Raw genomic sequence first — 17,863 nt, forward strand, 5'->3', positions numbered from 1 at the left:
CGGCTCTTCCCAAACACACGTTGGTTGCGTGGCTCACTACGACAGTGGGAATGACGCCTTCGTTTCACCCTCCACGCCTCCACGGCCCCATCCATCTGCAGTCGCCGTCGCCGTCGCCATTAACGACGACCAGCAACTAGTAAGAGTACCTACAATCGTCTACAGAAATGCAACTTTATCCATGGCACTCGCGTCGCGTGTGCACCCTCCCTTCCCAACAATTGCAGTACGTCGCCATTACCGGCGACATTGACCGCCTCGGAGCCTCGTACCTCTAGTTCTGGACCGGACTACAAGTCAGCAAGTCCCGGCACAGAACAGAAAGACCCACAGCCAGACTTCTCCCCGGGGGGTTATTGCTTCACCCTCTTGCCGGCCGGCGCCATGACCCAGGAATGGGAGCCTCTCCTCCAGAACGGCGGCGCCGGTAATGCCACCGCGCCCGCTCTGCTGCCGTCGCTCGCGAGGTCCGTGCTCAAGTTCCTCATGTGGGCGGTGTTCCTCAGCTGGACCGCGGGGATCTTCCTCTACCCCACCAAGCCAGCGCAGGCAGCCTTCAGCGAGTGGGCGGCCCTCACCAAGCAGTCCATCTTCGGCGTCACTGGTACGCAGCCTACAAGAATTTCTGCTCTCGTCTCGCTCTTCCGACGAAATCAGGGGAAAGTAGGAGCAGGAATTGATCGCTCTGAAGCAGGGGTGTTCGTAATTATGTTCTTGAATCTTGATTTCCCCTTTCCCTTTCTTGGTTCTTGCAGGGACCGTTTTCCTTGTGTTCAGCGCGCCGATTCTGATCGTTGCAGCTCTGGCCTATGTGTACATCTGCGCCTTCCCTCGTGATCATGTCGAGTAAGTATCTCTCGTTTTGTGAAGTCCGATCATTTTTCGGCAATCTGGTTCCAATCCATTTAATTTAGGGTTGACTCTGATGAGCCCTTTCGCTTTCCCTGAATTGATGGAGTAATGCTGGCACTGAAAATTCAGGTTATACTCTAGTAGTTTTTTATTCGAGCACATGATTCTCTGGGATATTTTAGCAAAAGCCTTCGCAGTTGCGGTCCGATTTCTTAAGGCGTTATTGCAGAACTACAGCAGTTAAACAGGTTTACCAATTTTGACATGAAGACCAGTACGATGAACTATAGAAATTCTAAACCACCATAAGACTAGAGTGGCACGCTTCATGCTGCACGTAGCTCATCTCTAATTAATTAACCACCTGCTCTTTTGTATCAGAAAGAAGAAGCTGAGGTCACTGGGTTTCCGCCTCTGGACTTTTCCTCTTCTTGTGGATGGCCCGTTCGGGGTTGTCTCTGCTGTTGAATTTATCGGGATTGTCCTGTTCATCGTTTATGTTGTCTTCTCGATGGCATATTATGTTGTGGAGAGCGTGAGCCTCGTCTCAAAATCTGACTTGCCGCCCACTATTAGCAGGTATGCTGTGTTTTTAAGGAGACATTTTACCAAAAAATGTTAGACATGCCAACTGACCAGGAAGTCCTCTTGATATTTTTGTCTGAGCATGAAAAACTAAATATAGCTAAATTTGTATTTAGTGGTGCTATATTATTGTCATCACTGAGGCTAAAGTAATGATTACGGTATACTTTTCAGTGTCAATACATGATTAAGCCTGAAATATTTTGTAGTTGAGTGTATCGGAAGTAATGATGTTCAGGAAAAACTGATGTGGATGCTGGATGAATATGCATAGTCATTTGCAGAATTATCACTTAACTGGCCTAAAAATTAAAATGAAACGTAGACATGTCTAGTTCAGAACTTTATATAATGATTTTTATACGTGAAATCCAATATTTATATAAAATTGTGGCGATATCTTGTTATCCTATAACTGAACCAAAATGTTCAGTTGCCATGTTACTAGTGAGACTGATGATACCGCTGAAACAAGTACGCCTTGTTTTGATTTTTTTTGCGAATAAGTACGCCATGTCAACATAGTTCTAAGACAGCGTAAATTTTGCCTTGTAGTGAGAAAATACTGGGTAAAATTGGCGCTCGTTTTGGATCAGTTGGGTTGTTTTGCATGATCTTCCTGTTCCTGCCTGTCTCGAGGGGTTCAGTTCTTCTCCGGCTTATCGACATTCCGTTTGAGCATGCTACTAGATACCATGTCTGGTTGGGCCATCTCACAATGTCTCTGTTTACACTGCACGGCTTGTGCTATCTGATCAAATGGTTCCTCGAGGGGCGCCTACTTAAACAAGTAAGTGCAAAACGAATTACTCGAGGAGTAGAAGAATTCAGAGTGATTAGTTCCTGGTGAAAATTTCCTCGTCTGTAATTCATTTTCATATTGTTACTGCAAATAAAAAACCACAATCTGCTTAAAATCATAGACACGGAATATCTGATTACAAACTGTTTTATGACTCGAAAATGTATGCAAATTCGGACTGAGGACAAAGTAGTCTGTTAATTGCAAGTGTTCTTTAACTGAGAACTCAAACAGGCTCTATTAATGGTACTTACACCTTCTTGATAGATTATCCAATGGAAGGAAATCGGAGTGGCACACTTAGCCGGTGTGATCAGCTTGGTGGCTGGTTTGCTGATGTGGGCGACATCACTTCACCTGGTACGAAAGAGGTTCTTCGAGCTCTTCTTCTACACCCACCAGCTCTACGTGGTCTTCATCGTGTTCTTGGTACTCCATGTCGGCGACTTCGTATTCAGCATTGCGGCTGGCGCCATCTTCTTGTTCATGCTCGACCGCTTCCTGCGGTTCTGGCAATCGAGGGCTAAAGTCGACATTGTTTCTGCCGACTGCCGCCCCTGCGGAACTGTGGAGCTAGTCTTCTCAAAGCCAGCAAGTAAAATTTCGAGCACCTCATGTTCATAACTGTTTTGTGTTTTGTTGTTAGTTTGTCACAGGGCACAGTTGTCTGTTGGTTTGTGCAGGTCTCCGGTACAGTGCTCTCAGCTTCATCTTTGTTCAAGTGCGCGAGCTGTCGTTCTTGCAGTGGCACCCGTTCAGTGTGTCCTCCAGCCCCATGGATGGGAGGTACCACATGTCGATCCTCATAAAAGTTCTTGGCACATGGACCGACAAGCTGAAGAGCATCATCACTGATGTCGAGGAGAATAAGACCAGAAGCGACACCGATCAGTCACATACCGGTCGCATTACCGCCTCCATCGAAGGGCCGTATGGTCACGAATCACCCTACCACCTGATGTAAGTTTTTCAGTTTGCCGTGACGGTGTGCGTAGTAAATTGGTTTGACACCAATAGGAAACGTCAAGTCAAAGCTAATTTGGTTGTGTTGTGTTGTGTTGTGTGCCTGCCTTTTCAGGTACGAAAATCTCATCCTGGTGGCAGGAGGCATTGGCATATCACCCTTCTTAGCGATTTTGAGCGACATAATCCACAGGATCGAGCAAGGTATGCCATGCGCGCCCAAGAATGTGCTGGTCCTGTGGTCAGTTAAGAAATCGACAGAGCTTTCTCTCCTCTCTGCCGTCGATGCTCAGTCCATCAGCTCATCAGTCTCGGAAAAATTGCATCTAGACATCCAGGCATTTGTCACTCAAGAATCTGAGCCTCCGTTGGTAAGGACATCGACTTCACTGTTGATGATCAAGACATCCAGTTATTGTCTTTTTTCCATCAAAAGCAGCTGTATGCTTCCGTTGGCAAGGGCAACAATATTTGGTTGGTTCACTTCCATGATTCCTTAGCAATGGCATTATGGCAATATGACTTTACAGGAAGACGGCATTCTTGAGTGTGACCAGAAGATTCCCAGCATCTTTGTCAAGAACGGGGCGGCCATGTCCGGGCTGGTTGGCACCGGGGACAACTTCTGGGCGGCCATGTACTTCGCGGCATCCACCCTGGGCTCTGTCCTGGCATATGCTCTGGTGCAAGTGTACTACGTGAAACGCTTCAACGTGAACGCCTGGTGGCAGCTGGGACTCCTGCTCCTGCTGTGCATGGCCGCTGGCGTCGCCCTCCCCGGAGGGCTCGTCGTCCTCCTCTGGCACCTCTCGGAGAAGTGGAGGGTGCAGGACGACAGGTGGGACACCGACGCCAGCACTGTCAAGGACGGTGCCGAGGGCGAACAGACAATGAACGGAGCCGCTGGCGCAGACACCGCCTTGGCAACCAGCGTCGCCGCCCGGCGGACGACGCGGTACGGGTGCCGGCCAAAGTTCCAAGGTAACGTACTTAGCAAGGTTAGCCTGAAACTATCTTCTGCATCTCTTTGTTGATCTGTCATGTGGGCGTGATGGGTTTTGTACTTCTGTCTGTGCCGGGTCGTCGTCGCAGCGGAATTCATGGCGTTCGCGGAGAGGGCCGGGGGCGCGGCGGCGGACGTGGGCGTGCTGGTGTGCGGGCCGCCAGGGCTGCAGGCCAGCGTGGCCAGGGAGTGCAGGTCGCAGAACCTTTGCCGCGGCGGCGGGAAGAGCAGCGTCGTGTTCCATTTCAACAGCCACAGCTTCGACCTGTAACTGTAAGGCGCTCTAGCCGAACGCCCGGACGGCCGGACCTCAACCAAGCTAGCTACTGTAATTACCAATTCTCGACACAACTGTAATTATGCAACCGCTTATAGCCGATATACGGATGAGCTAGACATGCAGCCATGTAGCCGTTGAACCCACGGCGGCCGGTGTTATGGGTTATGTCTGTATATTAATATCCCGTGGATACAAATTTCAACTAGGCCATCTGCAGGTTTCAACTATGCACACACAAACTTTCAACTCGAATAAAATTACAATTCTCCGCAAAAAATAAATAAATCAAATTACTCAGGGGGGCTACAGAATCTTAGAGCATCTCCAACAGGCGCGCTATAAGTTGGCGCGGTATATGACGCTGCCGCCGCGCTGTAAACCGTTGCCGCGCGCCGGAGCGATTTTTCCCCCGCCGGGTGCGCCATTTTGCAGCGCGCGTTGGCGCGGTAAAATAACACCTCCGCCGGACGCGCCATTTTGCAGCGGCGGGCGCGGCGCAAACAACAAACACACACACCTATGTATCAAATAATTGTATAAAATTTCACAAATAAAATGTATCATCCAAATACAATACATTGTTAACAACAATAATTCACACCAAATACAACACGTCCAACATACAACAATACAACATAGTTTTGAGACAATACAACACATAGTTTTCGAACAAAAACAACAGGTATGCAACTATTGTTGTCCATTCCAATTCCACCAATCTTCCATGAGATCTTTTTGAAGCTCATCATGTGTGTCGTTGCACCGAATGGCATGGTATGAGGCAATGAACCGGGCAATCCTATGTGCGGACCTCCTCACTTGCACGGGAACCCCCATCAAGTCGTAGTGGGTATGATCCACATCTTTTCCGCGATCATCCTCTATAATCATGTTATGCATGATGACACACGCGGTCATGATATACCAAAGGCATTCTTGGTCCAAAAATCTAGCCGGTCCTCTAACAATGGCAAATTGGGCTTGCAAAATCCCAAATGTTCTCTCTACATCTTTCCTAGCCGCCGCTTGTGCATTATGGAATTGGGTTTGCTTCTTACCTCTTGGTTGAATAATCGGCTTCACAAATGTTTGCCACCTTGGATATATGCCGTCGGCGAGGAAGTAGTCATAGTTGTACTTGTGGCCATTTGCTTCAAACTCCACCAATGGACCTTCCCGCATTGCAAGTCTTGTCATTAGTGGTGACTGTTGAAGAACATTGATGTCATTGCAAGATCCGGACATTCCAAAGAAAGCATGTCATATCCAAGTCTCTTGGTCGGCCACCGCTTCAAGTACTATGGTGGCATCCTTCATGTAGCCTTTGAATGTCCATGCCATGCCGCTGGACAATTCTTCCAACTCCAATGCATACAATCAATGGAACCAAGCATACCGGGAAACCCCCGGTTGGCGTTGATTTCCAAAAGCCTTGCCGTGTCTTGAGCATTGGGGGCTCTCAAATATGTGGAGCCAAATACATTGACAATTGCAACGACAAAGCGCTTCACACACAAGATAGAAGTGCTCTCTCCCATGGCCAAATGATCATCAATAAGATCCGCCGGTATACCATATGCCAACATACGCAAGGTGGCGGTCACCTTTTGATATGTGCTATGACCAAGTTCTCCGGCGGCATTCCTCCTTTGCTCAAAGAAGCGATCATATTTGGTGACCTCCGTTGCAATGTGCTTGAACAAGTTAAAACTCATCTAGAAACGGCGCCGAAAATAGCTTTCGGGGAATATCGGATTCTCATTGAAATACGACCGCATCAACTTCTCATGCCCTTCAATCCTTTCTCTCCACAACTTCTGTCTACCGAACACCGATCCACCAAATTTTGGCCTCTTAACGGCGCGGTATGCTAATAGTAGCTATATGTTCTCCTCTTCCTCTTGATCATACTCGTCATCCGATGAATCGTATGATGAACTCTACAAACATATGTATGAAATTACTTAACTATTGTAGCTAATTGGCGAGTAAAAATAGAGGCCGGCCGGCGAAGGTGCATACCTTGCGAGCAAATGGGCGAGCACCATGGGCGCGCCATATTGCTAGCGAGCTCAAAGACGATGACGACGACATGTCGACGGCGGCGCAGAGGAGAATGCAACGCCGGCGGGAAGGGGGACGCGGAGGAGGAGCGCCGACTACAGCCCGTCGCTGGCGGCGGCGCGAGCGCCACAGTGCGGCGGAGCGGCCGCTGCTGCCAGGAGGGGGTGCGGGCGAGGCAGATCTATGCCGCGGCGGCGCGCAGCTGCGGGGGCGGCGACGGATTCGACCGGCGGCGGCTAGATTTTGCGCCGGCGGTAGGTGGGGAAATGAGGGTGCGGGCGGGGGAAATTTCCAGTCGTTGGCTTTTCGCGCGGGCGCGGAGCGTTGTCGCGCGCTGTAGCCGACGCGTCAGATATACCGCTCCGGTTTGTGCAAAACGCCGCGCGCCCTAAAATTTTTACAGCGCCGCGCCTAATTCCCTCGCGCGCGCGATATACTGACAGTTTTTTTACAGCACGGCCTATATAGCGCGCCTGTTGGAGATGCTCTTATAGAGTGGAGGGGCAATTCCCTTGGTCAACGCCAACCAGCTTGCTTCTCAACAAACCCCTACCGTGACCTATGTCTGAAGACATCGCAATTGTATTTGGGACTAACAAATGACAATAGCTCATTGAGCCTCAAAGTGGTCTGTCGGACTTGGTAAACTCTGTTACCGGAGCTAGTACAATCGAATTGGCATCACCATGCACATGACTCATGAAACATACTCCTACTCATTAATCGAGTAGTACACTAGTCAAGGATTTCCAAACGAGTACACTAGTCAAGGATGTGAGTCTCCATAACCTTATCGACTAGGGACCATTGGAACATTCAACATATACAGCATATAGATGTACAAGGACAATATGATTACTTACAAATACTTTTGAAAATATCAATATCTCATGATTGCCTCTAAGTCCTATTTCCAACAGACATGTCTAGCATAGTTGCACATAGGGTAAAACACTACTACATGGCCGGGAATGACCACCACTGCTGCGCTATGAGCACCATTGTCTTTGTCGGCCATGGTGATTAAATGGGACGCAATCTTGCGCCGGGTCACGAGGAACTTGGCAATGACAGACACAGAACACAAGCTCCACGCGGTGGAAGTCATCCACGAAAACACATTCTATCTCAAACTCGATTTACATGAGGTGACACTTGTTCCGGGTGAGGTGCGAAGAAGTGCGGGTGAGCCACTTCTCTTCTCAATCACCAATTGGATGGTAGAAGAGCAACATTTATATTAAAAAAAAGCCCAGCTCTTCCCCCCACTGGTATATACTATTTCGTATCATGTAAGTCATAAATGGGTTTTTGAGATTTTTCAGGGTTTGATAGATGAAATGAGATGTGACCCATAAAATCCAACAGATATCACCAAAAGTAAATGTTATCCGCTAAAAAGAACAGTAAATGTTGCCCACAGAAAAGTCGATCGGATTTTGAAACACGCCCCTGCCTCCCTCCCTATGATAATCTTACTGTACGATCCATTCTGATTGGACGGGTCTTATCAAGCTCACGGTAGCTGTGTGGTTCACTGCTGTTCTACCTTGCAATTGGCAACACTCCATGAGGAGTCAGGAGTTGGATTGTGCCAATACCACTTCTGTTCCCTCTTCGATCCATCCATCGCCGTCGCCATTAATAAGGAGCAGCAACTAGCACCAATATTATCTACAGTCGTCTAAAGAAATGCAACTCTTTTTTATCCATGGTGCTCGCGTCTCCTGTGCACCATCGCAGTACATCGCCATCACCCTACTAGTAGTAGTATAAAAGAGCAAGTCCCAGTACAGAAAGATTCGCAGCTAGACTTCTCCCGCTCGATTCACTACCGTTTCACTCTTGCCTGCCACCATGGCCCGGGAACGGGAGTCTCTCCTCCAGAACAGCAATGCCGCCGCGACCAAGGGCTCCGACGCTCTGCTGCCATCCCTGGCCAGGTCCGTGCTCAAGTTCCTGATGTGGGCGGTGTTCCTCACCTGGGCCGCCGGGATATTCTTCTACCCCACCAAGCCCGCGCAGGCGGTGTTGGGGCAGTTGACAGGGGGCACCAAGCAGTCTGTGATCGGCACCACCGGTACGCGGCCTTGAACAATTTCATCTCCCTTCTGGCTCTTCCGTCAAAAGCAGGGGAAAGTAGGTTAGAACTGATCCTCTTTCGATTTGTTGGTTTTCGCAGACGGAGTTTTTCTAGCCTTCAGCGCGCCGATTCTGATCGTTGCAGCTCTAGCCTATGTGTACATCTCTGCCTTTCCGGGTGATCACCTCGAGTAAGCATTCTTGGAGATGTAAATTCTGGAAGAAAAAAAACTACTGCGGCCATTTGCTGCTTTCCTTTTCCTGAATTGATATGTAGAACTGGCATTGAACACTAGTACAGAGAACTCAGAGTACCTGTTGATTCAGTTATCTAGAATTCTATGGATAGTAGTAGGTCTGCTCATTATGAATTTCTGGTAGTATGAAAAAACAGAACGACGGATTCAATTCGAAATCACCACTGAAGTTCAGAACATAACAATATTTTTTTTTCCTAAGATTTCTATAAGAATGGTCCCTACTTCATGCTGCATACAGCTTGTCTTTACTTACCTTCTCTGTGGTACCAGAAAGAAGAAGCTGAGATCACTGAGTTTCCGTCTCTGGACTTTTCCTGTTCTCGTCGATGGTCTGTTTGGGGTTGTCTCCGCAGCTGAATTCATCGGGATTGTCCTGTTTATCCTTTACCTTGTCTTCTCGATGACCTACTATATGCTGGATAGCGTGAGCTTCGGCTCATCGTTTCATGTGCCGGTGGCTAAAAGCTGGTATGTCGTAGTATGATTTATATAGGAAACCTGTTAGTAAAGAATGTCACACATGCCAGTACTACTGATCAATAAATCATTTTTTCATATTTACAGTTATTGAGCCTGAAAAAAATAAATAGTGCCTTTATATTTAGTGCTACCATATTAATACCATCACTGAGGCTAAAATAGTGAGAATTACATGTCAGTGTCAATGCATGATTTATCACTGTAGAGCCTGAAGTACTAGTACTCTGTAACTGAATTTAACTGGAGTTATGCCATTCAGAAAAGATTTGTGTGGACGATGAAGGATAAATATATAGTTATCTACAGAGTTATCACTTAGTTGTCCTGGAAATAAAAAAGGAAACATACACATAAATAGTTCAGTAACTTGTACATGTCAAATATCTATTGATTCTTCTTGTAGTAGTGAACCATTGATTGAATGCAGTTATATTCTAGAGCATTTATCACACTTCGTCATTCCGGAACCATGACTTGGCTTCGAGATCTTATAGGTTTCAACTCTAGCCTACCCCAACTTGTTTGGGACTGAAAGGCTTGGTTGTTGTTGTTGTTGTTGTTGTTATTTATCACACTTCGTCATGGTTTTTCTTAGTCGGTCATAGTACAGCATAAGTCCATTTCAAAGTGCAGATGTTGCTTACGATCCAGGTTATTGCCAGCAATACCAAAATTTAAATGATTTGGTTATCAGATTACGAGTCAAAAAATTCATTGGGAGCGCTACTATTAAGTATTGAGACCGCAGTACTGTAAAACAGATACTCAACACAGTTCTAAGATAGTTCAAGTTTTGCCTTGCAGTGAGTTGATACTGTCTGTAATGGGTATTCGTTTTGGGATAGTTGGATTGTTCTGCATGAGCTTCCTGTTCCTGCCTGTCTCAAGGGGTTCAGTTCTTCTCCGGCTCATCGATATTCCATTTGAGCATGCTACTAGATACCATGTCTGGCTGGGGCATCTTACAATGGCTCTCTTTACACTGCATGGTTTGTGCTATGTGATCTCATGGTCTTTTGCGGGGCGCCTAATTGAAGAAGTAAGTACTCCCTCCATGCCAATAAATAAGGCTTTTTTTTGAAAAATAAGTCAAGATAAGTAAACTTTGACCAAACGTTTAGAAAAAACTATTAAAAATTATAATATTATATAGATATCATATGAAAATACATTTCATGATGTATGTAAACATTTTTTTTATTGTACTACCTCTGTTCCAATGAATAAGGCTTAGTATTATTTTTGGAAAGTCAAATCATGTCAAACTTGACCAAGTTTCTACAGCAAATCATTAATATGCAAACTACAAAATCAATATCATTAGACATCATGAAATATATTTTCATATGATATCGATAGAATATCATGGTTGTTGATAGATTCTTCTAAAAGTTTTGTCAAACTTTAAGTGGCTTGACTTTTCAAAAAAATATATAATCCTTATTCATTGAAACAGAGGTAGTACATGTAAATAGTTTTTTTTTCTCGAACACACGCCTAGGCGTGCATCATTATATATTAGACAAAACCGCTGAGAAGGCGGGAGCATACATGGTTGTAGCAAGGCTACCAAAAACTGAGAGAAAACAAAAAGAAGGGACTATACAGGAGACTACAGGCAGCTAGCTTTGTTAGGCCTGCAGGTGCTAACAAACTTGATCAAACTTATGTAAATAGTTTATTGTAAAACTTGATCAAACTTTTTACACAGTATGACTTTTCAAAAAAAATGTATTCATTGGAACGGAGGTTGTATAAACCGATACGAAAGTTGAAGGTAATTATTTGCAATTTCCAATTTCATGTGGTTTTCTTCGTATTGTTGTGGTAAATAAGCGATCAGTATCTGCATACATAAAAGACAGGGGATATGTGACTGGCAACTATTTTTGAACTAAACAAAATATGCAAATTTTGACCCAAGGTAGAGTAATCTGTCTGGTACAAGTATTCTCTATTTTATAATAACTTAGGTGACACTATTAATGATATGTGCTTGGCCTTCCTCATAGATGATCCGATGGAAGGAAATCGGAGTAGCAAACTTAGCAGGTGTGATCAGCTTGGCAGCTGGTTTGCTGATGTGGATGACATCGCTTCACCCAGTAAGGCAGAGGTTCTTCGAGCTCTTCTTCTACACCCACCAGCTCTATGTTGTCTTCGTCGTGTTCCTAGTGCTCCACGTTGGCGACTCCGTTTTCAGCATCGCGGCCGGCTCCGTCTTCCTATTCATGCTCGACCGCTTCCTGAGGTTCTGGCAATCCAGGGCCAAAGTAGACATCGTTTCTGCCGCCTGCCGCCCCTGTGGGACTATGGAGCTAGTCTTCTCAAAGCCAGCAAGTAAAATTCGAGCACCTCTTATCACCTTATGTTCAAAGCCAAGCTCGTCTTCTCTTCTCTTTTTATTTCCCGTTTTCTGAATTTCTGTTCAATCTATTTCGGTAAATTTGTGAGATGAATAATTTATATTTGTTTGCGTTGAATAGTTGAATGAATTGCCGCTGGAATCATGTTTGACTCATAATTTTCCTTTTTTTTGGAAAGATATGACTGAAAGTTTTTATGATTCTAAAAAACGCTAAATGGATTAGCCCGCTATAGCTGCACTATAGTTTTTCTTAGCTGCTGAAAATGCCGCCACTAAATGAAATAGCCCGTTATTTTAAACTATGCACTTGTCGCATTATATTCATCAGCGTTTTGTGTTCAGTTGTGAGTTGTCACATTGCACAATTGTGCGTTTGTTTGTGCAGGTCTCCGGTACAATGCTCTCAGCTTCATCTTTGTTCAAGTGCGCGAGCTGTCCTTCTTGCAGTGGCACCCGTTCAGTGTATCCTCCAGCCCCATGGATGGGAGGTACCACATCTCGATCGTCATAAAAGCTCTTGGCACATGGACTGACAAGCTGAAGAGCATCATCACCGATGTCGAGGAGAAGAAGACCAGGAGCGACTGCGACTCTGATCAGTCACAACGCATAACCGCCTCCATCGAAGGGCCGTATGGGCACGAATCACCCTACCACCTGATGTAAGTTGGTGCATAGTAAATTGATTTGAAACAGATAGGAAAAGTTCATGTCAAGACTTATTTGTTTGTGTTGTGTGCCTGCATTTTTCAGGTACGAAAATCTCATCCTGGTGGCAGGAGGAATCGGCATATCGCCGTTCCTGGCGATTTTGAGCGACATAGTCCACAGGGTCGAGCAAGGTATGCCATGCGAGCCGAGGAATGTGCTTGTCCTGTGGTCAGTTAAGAAGTCAACGGAGCTTTCTCTCCTGTCGGCCGTTGATGCTCAGTCCATCAGCTCATCCGTCTCTGACAAGTTGCATCTGAACATCCAGGCCTTTGTGACACAGGAAATCGAGCCTCCATTGGTAAGAACGTTTACCCAGTTATTTTCTTATCTATTTATCCATGAAAAGGAGTATTTTTGGCAGAAATTTGCTTGAATGATTCCATGGTAATGGCAATATTTGACTTTACAGGAAGACGGCATTGTTGAGGGTGACCAGAAGATCCCCGGCATATTCGTCAAGAACGGGGCGGCCATGTCCGGGCTGGTAGGCACCGGAGACAACTTCTGGGCAGCAATGTACTTCGCCGCGTCCACCCTGGGCGCCGTGCTTGCATACGCGCTGGTGCAGGTGTACTACGTGAAGCGCTTCAACGTGTACGCCTGGTGGCACCTGGGCCTCCTGCTCCTGCTGTGCATGGTCGCCGGTGTCGCCCTCCCTGGAGGGCTCGTCGTCCTCCTCTGGCACCTCTCGGAGAAGCGGAGGATGCAGGACGACAGGTGGGAAGCCGACGCCGGCGCCAGCTTGGACAGTGCCGAACGGACAAGGAACGGGGTTGGTGGTGCCGACGCCGCCTCCAAGGCTAGTCTCGCCAACCTGCAAACGACGCGGTACGGGTGCCGTCCAAAGTTCCAAGGTAACCTGCTTAGCCTGAAACTATCTTCAGCATGTGTTGATGTGTCACGACTCACATCAAGTCTGGATTCTTGCATTCTTCGTCGCAGTGGAATTCGCGGCGTTTGCGGAGCGGATCGGGGGCGCAGCGGTGGACGTGGGCGTGCTGGTATGCGGGCCGTCGGGGCTGCAGACCAGCGTGGCCAGGGAGTGCAGGTCACAGAACCTTCACCGAGGTGGCGGGAAGAGCAGCGCCGTGTTCCATTTCAACAGCCACAGCTTCGATTTTTAAGGCGCTTTTGCCCAACCTAGCTAGCTAGCTACTAGTCAGTACATAGTACATACTGATAGTGATAGTGCACACCGGTTTTCTACACAACTGTAATTATGCTGCCCCGTATAGCTGATAATTTGTACATATGAGCCAGACGAGTACTGCCAGCCATGTTGGCGGTGAACGCGCGGCGTTTTTAGGGCACTAGTAAATTTGCACATTTCAATGCACTAGTAAATTGGCGGTGATATAACTTACATGAATTAATTCCTTCGTCCAAATGCACACTTAGCCTAGCAAACAAAAGACAAATGTGTACCTTGCACCAAACAAAAGACAATCACATTACACATTTTGCAGTACAGATAAGAAAATGAATGTATTGCAACTATTGTTAACTCAAAACAGAAACAAATAAGGTCATACTGCATAAACCATGTAATCAAAGGAAGCTCCAAGCACATTGATGCTTGCACAGCAGAAAGACTCCCTTTTATCATATTGTCGACAACCATGAGACAAACTTCCATCAAAATGAAACATGTACGGTGGTAGTTCATGGTTGTTACTCCACGAAATTTGGGCTATCTTTTCCAGCTTCAAACATTGCGTTGCAATTTTTTATATATTAGCTAAAGATGTTTTCGAAAATTCTGTTGGTCATTTTAGCACCATTGGAAAGGTAATTTCACATGAAACTTGGGAGCACATGCTCCTGGTTTAATAAAAAAAACAACCTAAATGTGCAGACATATACATATCTATGTCCTATGTGCACACGGTTCGCCCATGGAAGCTATCATACCCACTAGTGGCAGTATCCAAGATATTGTCACTTTACATGCCATAAAAATTATGAACAATACTAAAGATCCTCGGGAACCATGATATAAGCTATCAAAAGCTCATTCTGATATTGTAAATAATAGGAACTACTTTCACTGGATATTTCAACTACACATATGCGTAAATCTAGAATCAGGTTTCAGTATATAATTACAACAAACTACTTAACACGCTGAGACCATGATGGCAAAAAATGATGTTCACTGGCATAAAAAATTATCAACAAATATGTATTTTGCGAAATATCGTCATATTATATCATCCAATAATTCAGATATTTTTTTAAGTTAGAAAGTAAATGAAGTGGTCGAAAGCAACTTTAAAACTAATGGGAATAAATGATAGGGAACCAATGCCTTACCTCCATAGCAAGCCAACGACCTACATTTGCACCACAATAGAGCCAATAATACAAAAGTTCGGTTCGCCAAGAACATCAATTGTTTCCACAAAATTAACCACTTTGTCCCATTGTTCAGGCCCTCCAAAAAATAAAGATATCCAGTGATTGTCCTGGAACCAAGTACAACTCCATGTGAGAGTTATTATCTAGATACGTCATCATCCAGTAACCACCAAACTGGTTTTTATTTCCCTCTTGAAGCACCAAAAGAGAGTAATATGCAGATACTTTGTAAGTTTCACATATTTATCCAGAAATCATTTTCTTCACTAAATAAATTAGGCGTATACCAAAAAATATGCTTCCAAAGGGACATACCTCCATGTGGTTTCTTGGGCAGGTAGCCCCATATGACAAAAAAAAACAATTGAATGGTAGCTCTGGCTACAGATCTTTAGCAAAATCCTAGAACAACCTGAAGCTGTCTCTGAAAAATTTCTACTGTACAAGATGGTGGTTGCAGCTGAAGCCAGTAGAGGTTACAATGCAGAATTAGAAAAGGATACACTGGCGTTGGTTATTAATTCCCAAAGGAGGCGTGCAATATGTGTAGGATGGACCAATCGTTCGCAATTGCCATCATTTATGACCTGCATCAAACATTAGCGCCAGGATAAGGAGACACGCAAGCCACATCTCAATGGTGGAGCCGTTCCCATCTATCGTCCCTTGCCTCCATGCTCAGGGGGTCGACTATCGTCTCGGCAGTTGAGAGTTGAAACCGTACCTCCACAAAGGTGGCTGCGGCGCGCGTCGTCACTGGCGACCCCGCGCCGCCGGATCAAGTCGAGACGTGGGCTGGGCCAATGGGGCGACCACGGTGAGGTGGGGACAGCCGGCGAATCGCGAGCGCGGTCAGGAGATCGTCCCGCGCGGGGCGGCGGAGATGGCGTGTGGCGACGGCGTTGGTGCGCGGCTGCGGCACGTACCATCGCGCTCGGGGCGGCTGCGGCGATTGCTGAGGAGCAGGGCGGCGGCGGGGGCTGCAGAGGCGAGCGTCACTGTATTTTCCCTCGCAGCGCGTTTGGTTGGAGGGAAGGGGATTTTACAATTTGACACACTTTATTTACACTTTTAAAAAAGCGCTACGCGTCGGCAGAACGATCCCGCCCCCGGATCGGTCTTCACGCATCGTACCGTAGAGGATACCCCAGGAACATGTCGCTTTCGTTGCAGCTGTAGTTGCGTCAGCCTGGTACCGATTTGCATGTTATCCCTGATCGTGCGTGCAATCATGTGAAACCTAGTAAAAAAGGTTGGCTGCTAGCCGTAGGCCTGTAGCCTACCTTGCACGAGTGCCCAAGCTTTGCCGGTGCATGGCGCTGCTCACATGGTGGGTTCCACCTATTCTGCTTGCTAAATCTCTAATCCAGCTAGCTCCACACCTAATTAAGTATAGAAAATGTTGCAATAGTGGTAGAGTATCATAAGTTTTTTTCTTGTAGATCAATAAAATTGTGGAAAAAGTTTGCAACATTTTGGGCACACTTTTCTAGCAATAATTATTTTGCTATAGGTTTATTTATAACAAAAATTACCATCTATTTTACATAAATCGTAAATGGTTACAACAAAAAAATCGAACTTGTAGCTAACACCTTCAAAACTTTACAACATCTCGCGTGTGTCTTCATAAAAAAAATTAAATGGAATTGTTACAAAAATTATTGAGCATAAGCAAGCAGTAATTTCGAGAGAAAAATATACTTGTAGCTAACGCACAAAAACCCTTACAACATCTCGTGCGTGTGTTCACAATAAAAAGCACATGGGTTTCTTACAAAAAATAATGAGCGTAAGCAACATCAGTAATTTCGAGAGAAAAACAAACATGTAGCAAACGCACAAAAAACCCTTACAACATCTCGCGCGTGTCTTCACAACAATAGTTACATGGCTTTCTTACAAAAATAATGAGCGTAAGCAACATTGGTAATTTCGAGAGAAAAACAAATTTGTAGCAAACACACATAAAACCCTTACAGCATCTCGCATGTGTCTTCACAACAAAACTCACAAGAGTTTGTTACAAAAAAAAATAATGAGCGTAAGCAACATCAGTAATTTCGGGAGAAAAACAAACCTATGCAAAAAACCTTACCACATATGGACCATGCTTTCACAACAAAACTCATAGGTGTTTGTTACAAAAATAATGACCATAAGCAACAAATAAATAACAGAAAGACTTGGTTGTACTATAATCCATAGCACACTGATTTAGTATCGTCGGCGACGAATTTGGCTTGAGGGTGCCCTGTCGGCGCTGAAGAAGGTTTGTTTAGATGCAAATCGATGTCACCAGATCGATCTCACTCGTGATGAATTCGACTCATCTTAGCCTTGTCAGAATTAGATTGCAACATTTTTCATCACACACCTAGAGCTAAAGGAGCATCTCACTCGTGTGTTCGAAGCTGAACACAGACCAGACACGACGTGTCAAGAAAAAATATAACAGTAATAAATTCTAAAACCATTGACATATTTTTAGCGTCGCACTAGAAAATTACACGGTTAGTAGCTGGCTAAGTGTCATAAAATCCATTCTTTAGCTAATTAATGGTAGCCTATGAGGTCACATCATTTTTTAACCCCTATGCTAGTAGTACTAGTACTACACACGTATAGTAGCACCCTGCAGAAGTGGACAAAAAGAGCTGCAGCAGCTGTGGTCCAATACGTGTGAGCATGTGTGCTCTGCATGCGAGAGCAGGAAGCTAGAGCTTGAGTTGCATGCAAGTAGCTATACGCAGAAGAAAAAGTTAGCGACTACACCGCGCGAGGCAGACAAAAGCACGCGAGGCCAGCGCGAGCGGGAGGGACCGATCCGCGGACGCCGATCGGTCGACCGAAAGCAAGCATTTTCCTTAAAAAAAAGTGTGACAAATCATAAAATATTTTGAGTAAAGTAGCGGTAGGAAACGGGAATTTTGAGGTTAGGAGGGCTAAAAGTCCCTTGTACGGATGGGGGACATGGAGTTTTTAAACATAAGGCCACGCGGCTCAGCTTTATATATAAAGTCAGCAAGGGGACACGGAGTTACGCAGAGAATGG

At 45.6% G+C, this 17,863-nt stretch overlaps 2 protein-coding genes and 1 long non-coding RNA gene across 5 annotated transcripts; 2 read left to right on the forward strand and 1 right to left on the reverse strand.

Annotated features, from left to right (window-relative positions):
* The first annotated feature begins 63 nt into the window (after positions 1 to 63).
* LOC127334987 (ferric reduction oxidase 7, chloroplastic) lies at positions 64 to 4,695 on the forward strand. Its single transcript, XM_051361561.2, has 9 exons — positions 64 to 604; positions 756 to 846; positions 1,234 to 1,431; positions 1,993 to 2,227; positions 2,507 to 2,834; positions 2,923 to 3,199; positions 3,318 to 3,573; positions 3,733 to 4,183; positions 4,295 to 4,695. The coding sequence occupies exons 1-9, from the start codon at positions 385 to 387 to the stop codon at positions 4,474 to 4,476; spliced, it is 2,238 nt and encodes a 745-aa protein (XP_051217521.1). The 5' UTR covers positions 64 to 384; the 3' UTR covers positions 4,477 to 4,695.
* A 2,629-nt stretch (positions 4,696 to 7,324) lies between these two features.
* On the reverse strand, positions 7,325 to 15,888 carry LOC127334989 (uncharacterized). Of its 2 annotated transcripts, none has more exons than XR_011752412.1 (4): positions 15,533 to 15,888; positions 14,764 to 15,395; positions 13,815 to 13,875; positions 7,325 to 10,441 (listed from the first exon to the last, which is right to left on the reverse strand). It is a non-coding gene; the product is annotated as an uncharacterized lncRNA (long non-coding RNA). The 2 variants fall into 2 exon arrangements; XR_007872558.2 differs by having other exon boundaries at positions 7,325 to 9,389; positions 15,533 to 15,886.
* Positions 8,341 to 13,837, forward strand: LOC127334988 (ferric reduction oxidase 6). 2 transcript variants are annotated; one of them, XM_051361562.2, is made up of 9 exons: positions 8,341 to 8,629; positions 8,732 to 8,822; positions 9,162 to 9,359; positions 10,176 to 10,410; positions 11,384 to 11,711; positions 12,125 to 12,401; positions 12,493 to 12,748; positions 12,860 to 13,304; positions 13,393 to 13,837. In XM_051361562.2, exons 1-9 carry the CDS (start codon positions 8,407 to 8,409, stop codon positions 13,572 to 13,574), a joined length of 2,235 nt encoding a protein of 744 aa, XP_051217522.1. In that variant the 5' UTR covers positions 8,341 to 8,406; the 3' UTR covers positions 13,575 to 13,837. The 2 variants fall into 2 exon arrangements, with proteins under 2 accessions (XP_051217522.1, XP_051217523.1); XM_051361563.2 differs by lacking the exon at positions 9,162 to 9,359.
* Positions 15,889 to 17,863: the final 1,975 nt, after the last annotated feature.

Source organism: Lolium perenne, chromosome 2 (genome assembly GCF_019359855.2).
Source record: "Lolium perenne isolate Kyuss_39 chromosome 2, Kyuss_2.0, whole genome shotgun sequence".
Lineage (NCBI taxonomy): Eukaryota > Viridiplantae > Streptophyta > Magnoliopsida > Poales > Poaceae > Lolium > Lolium perenne.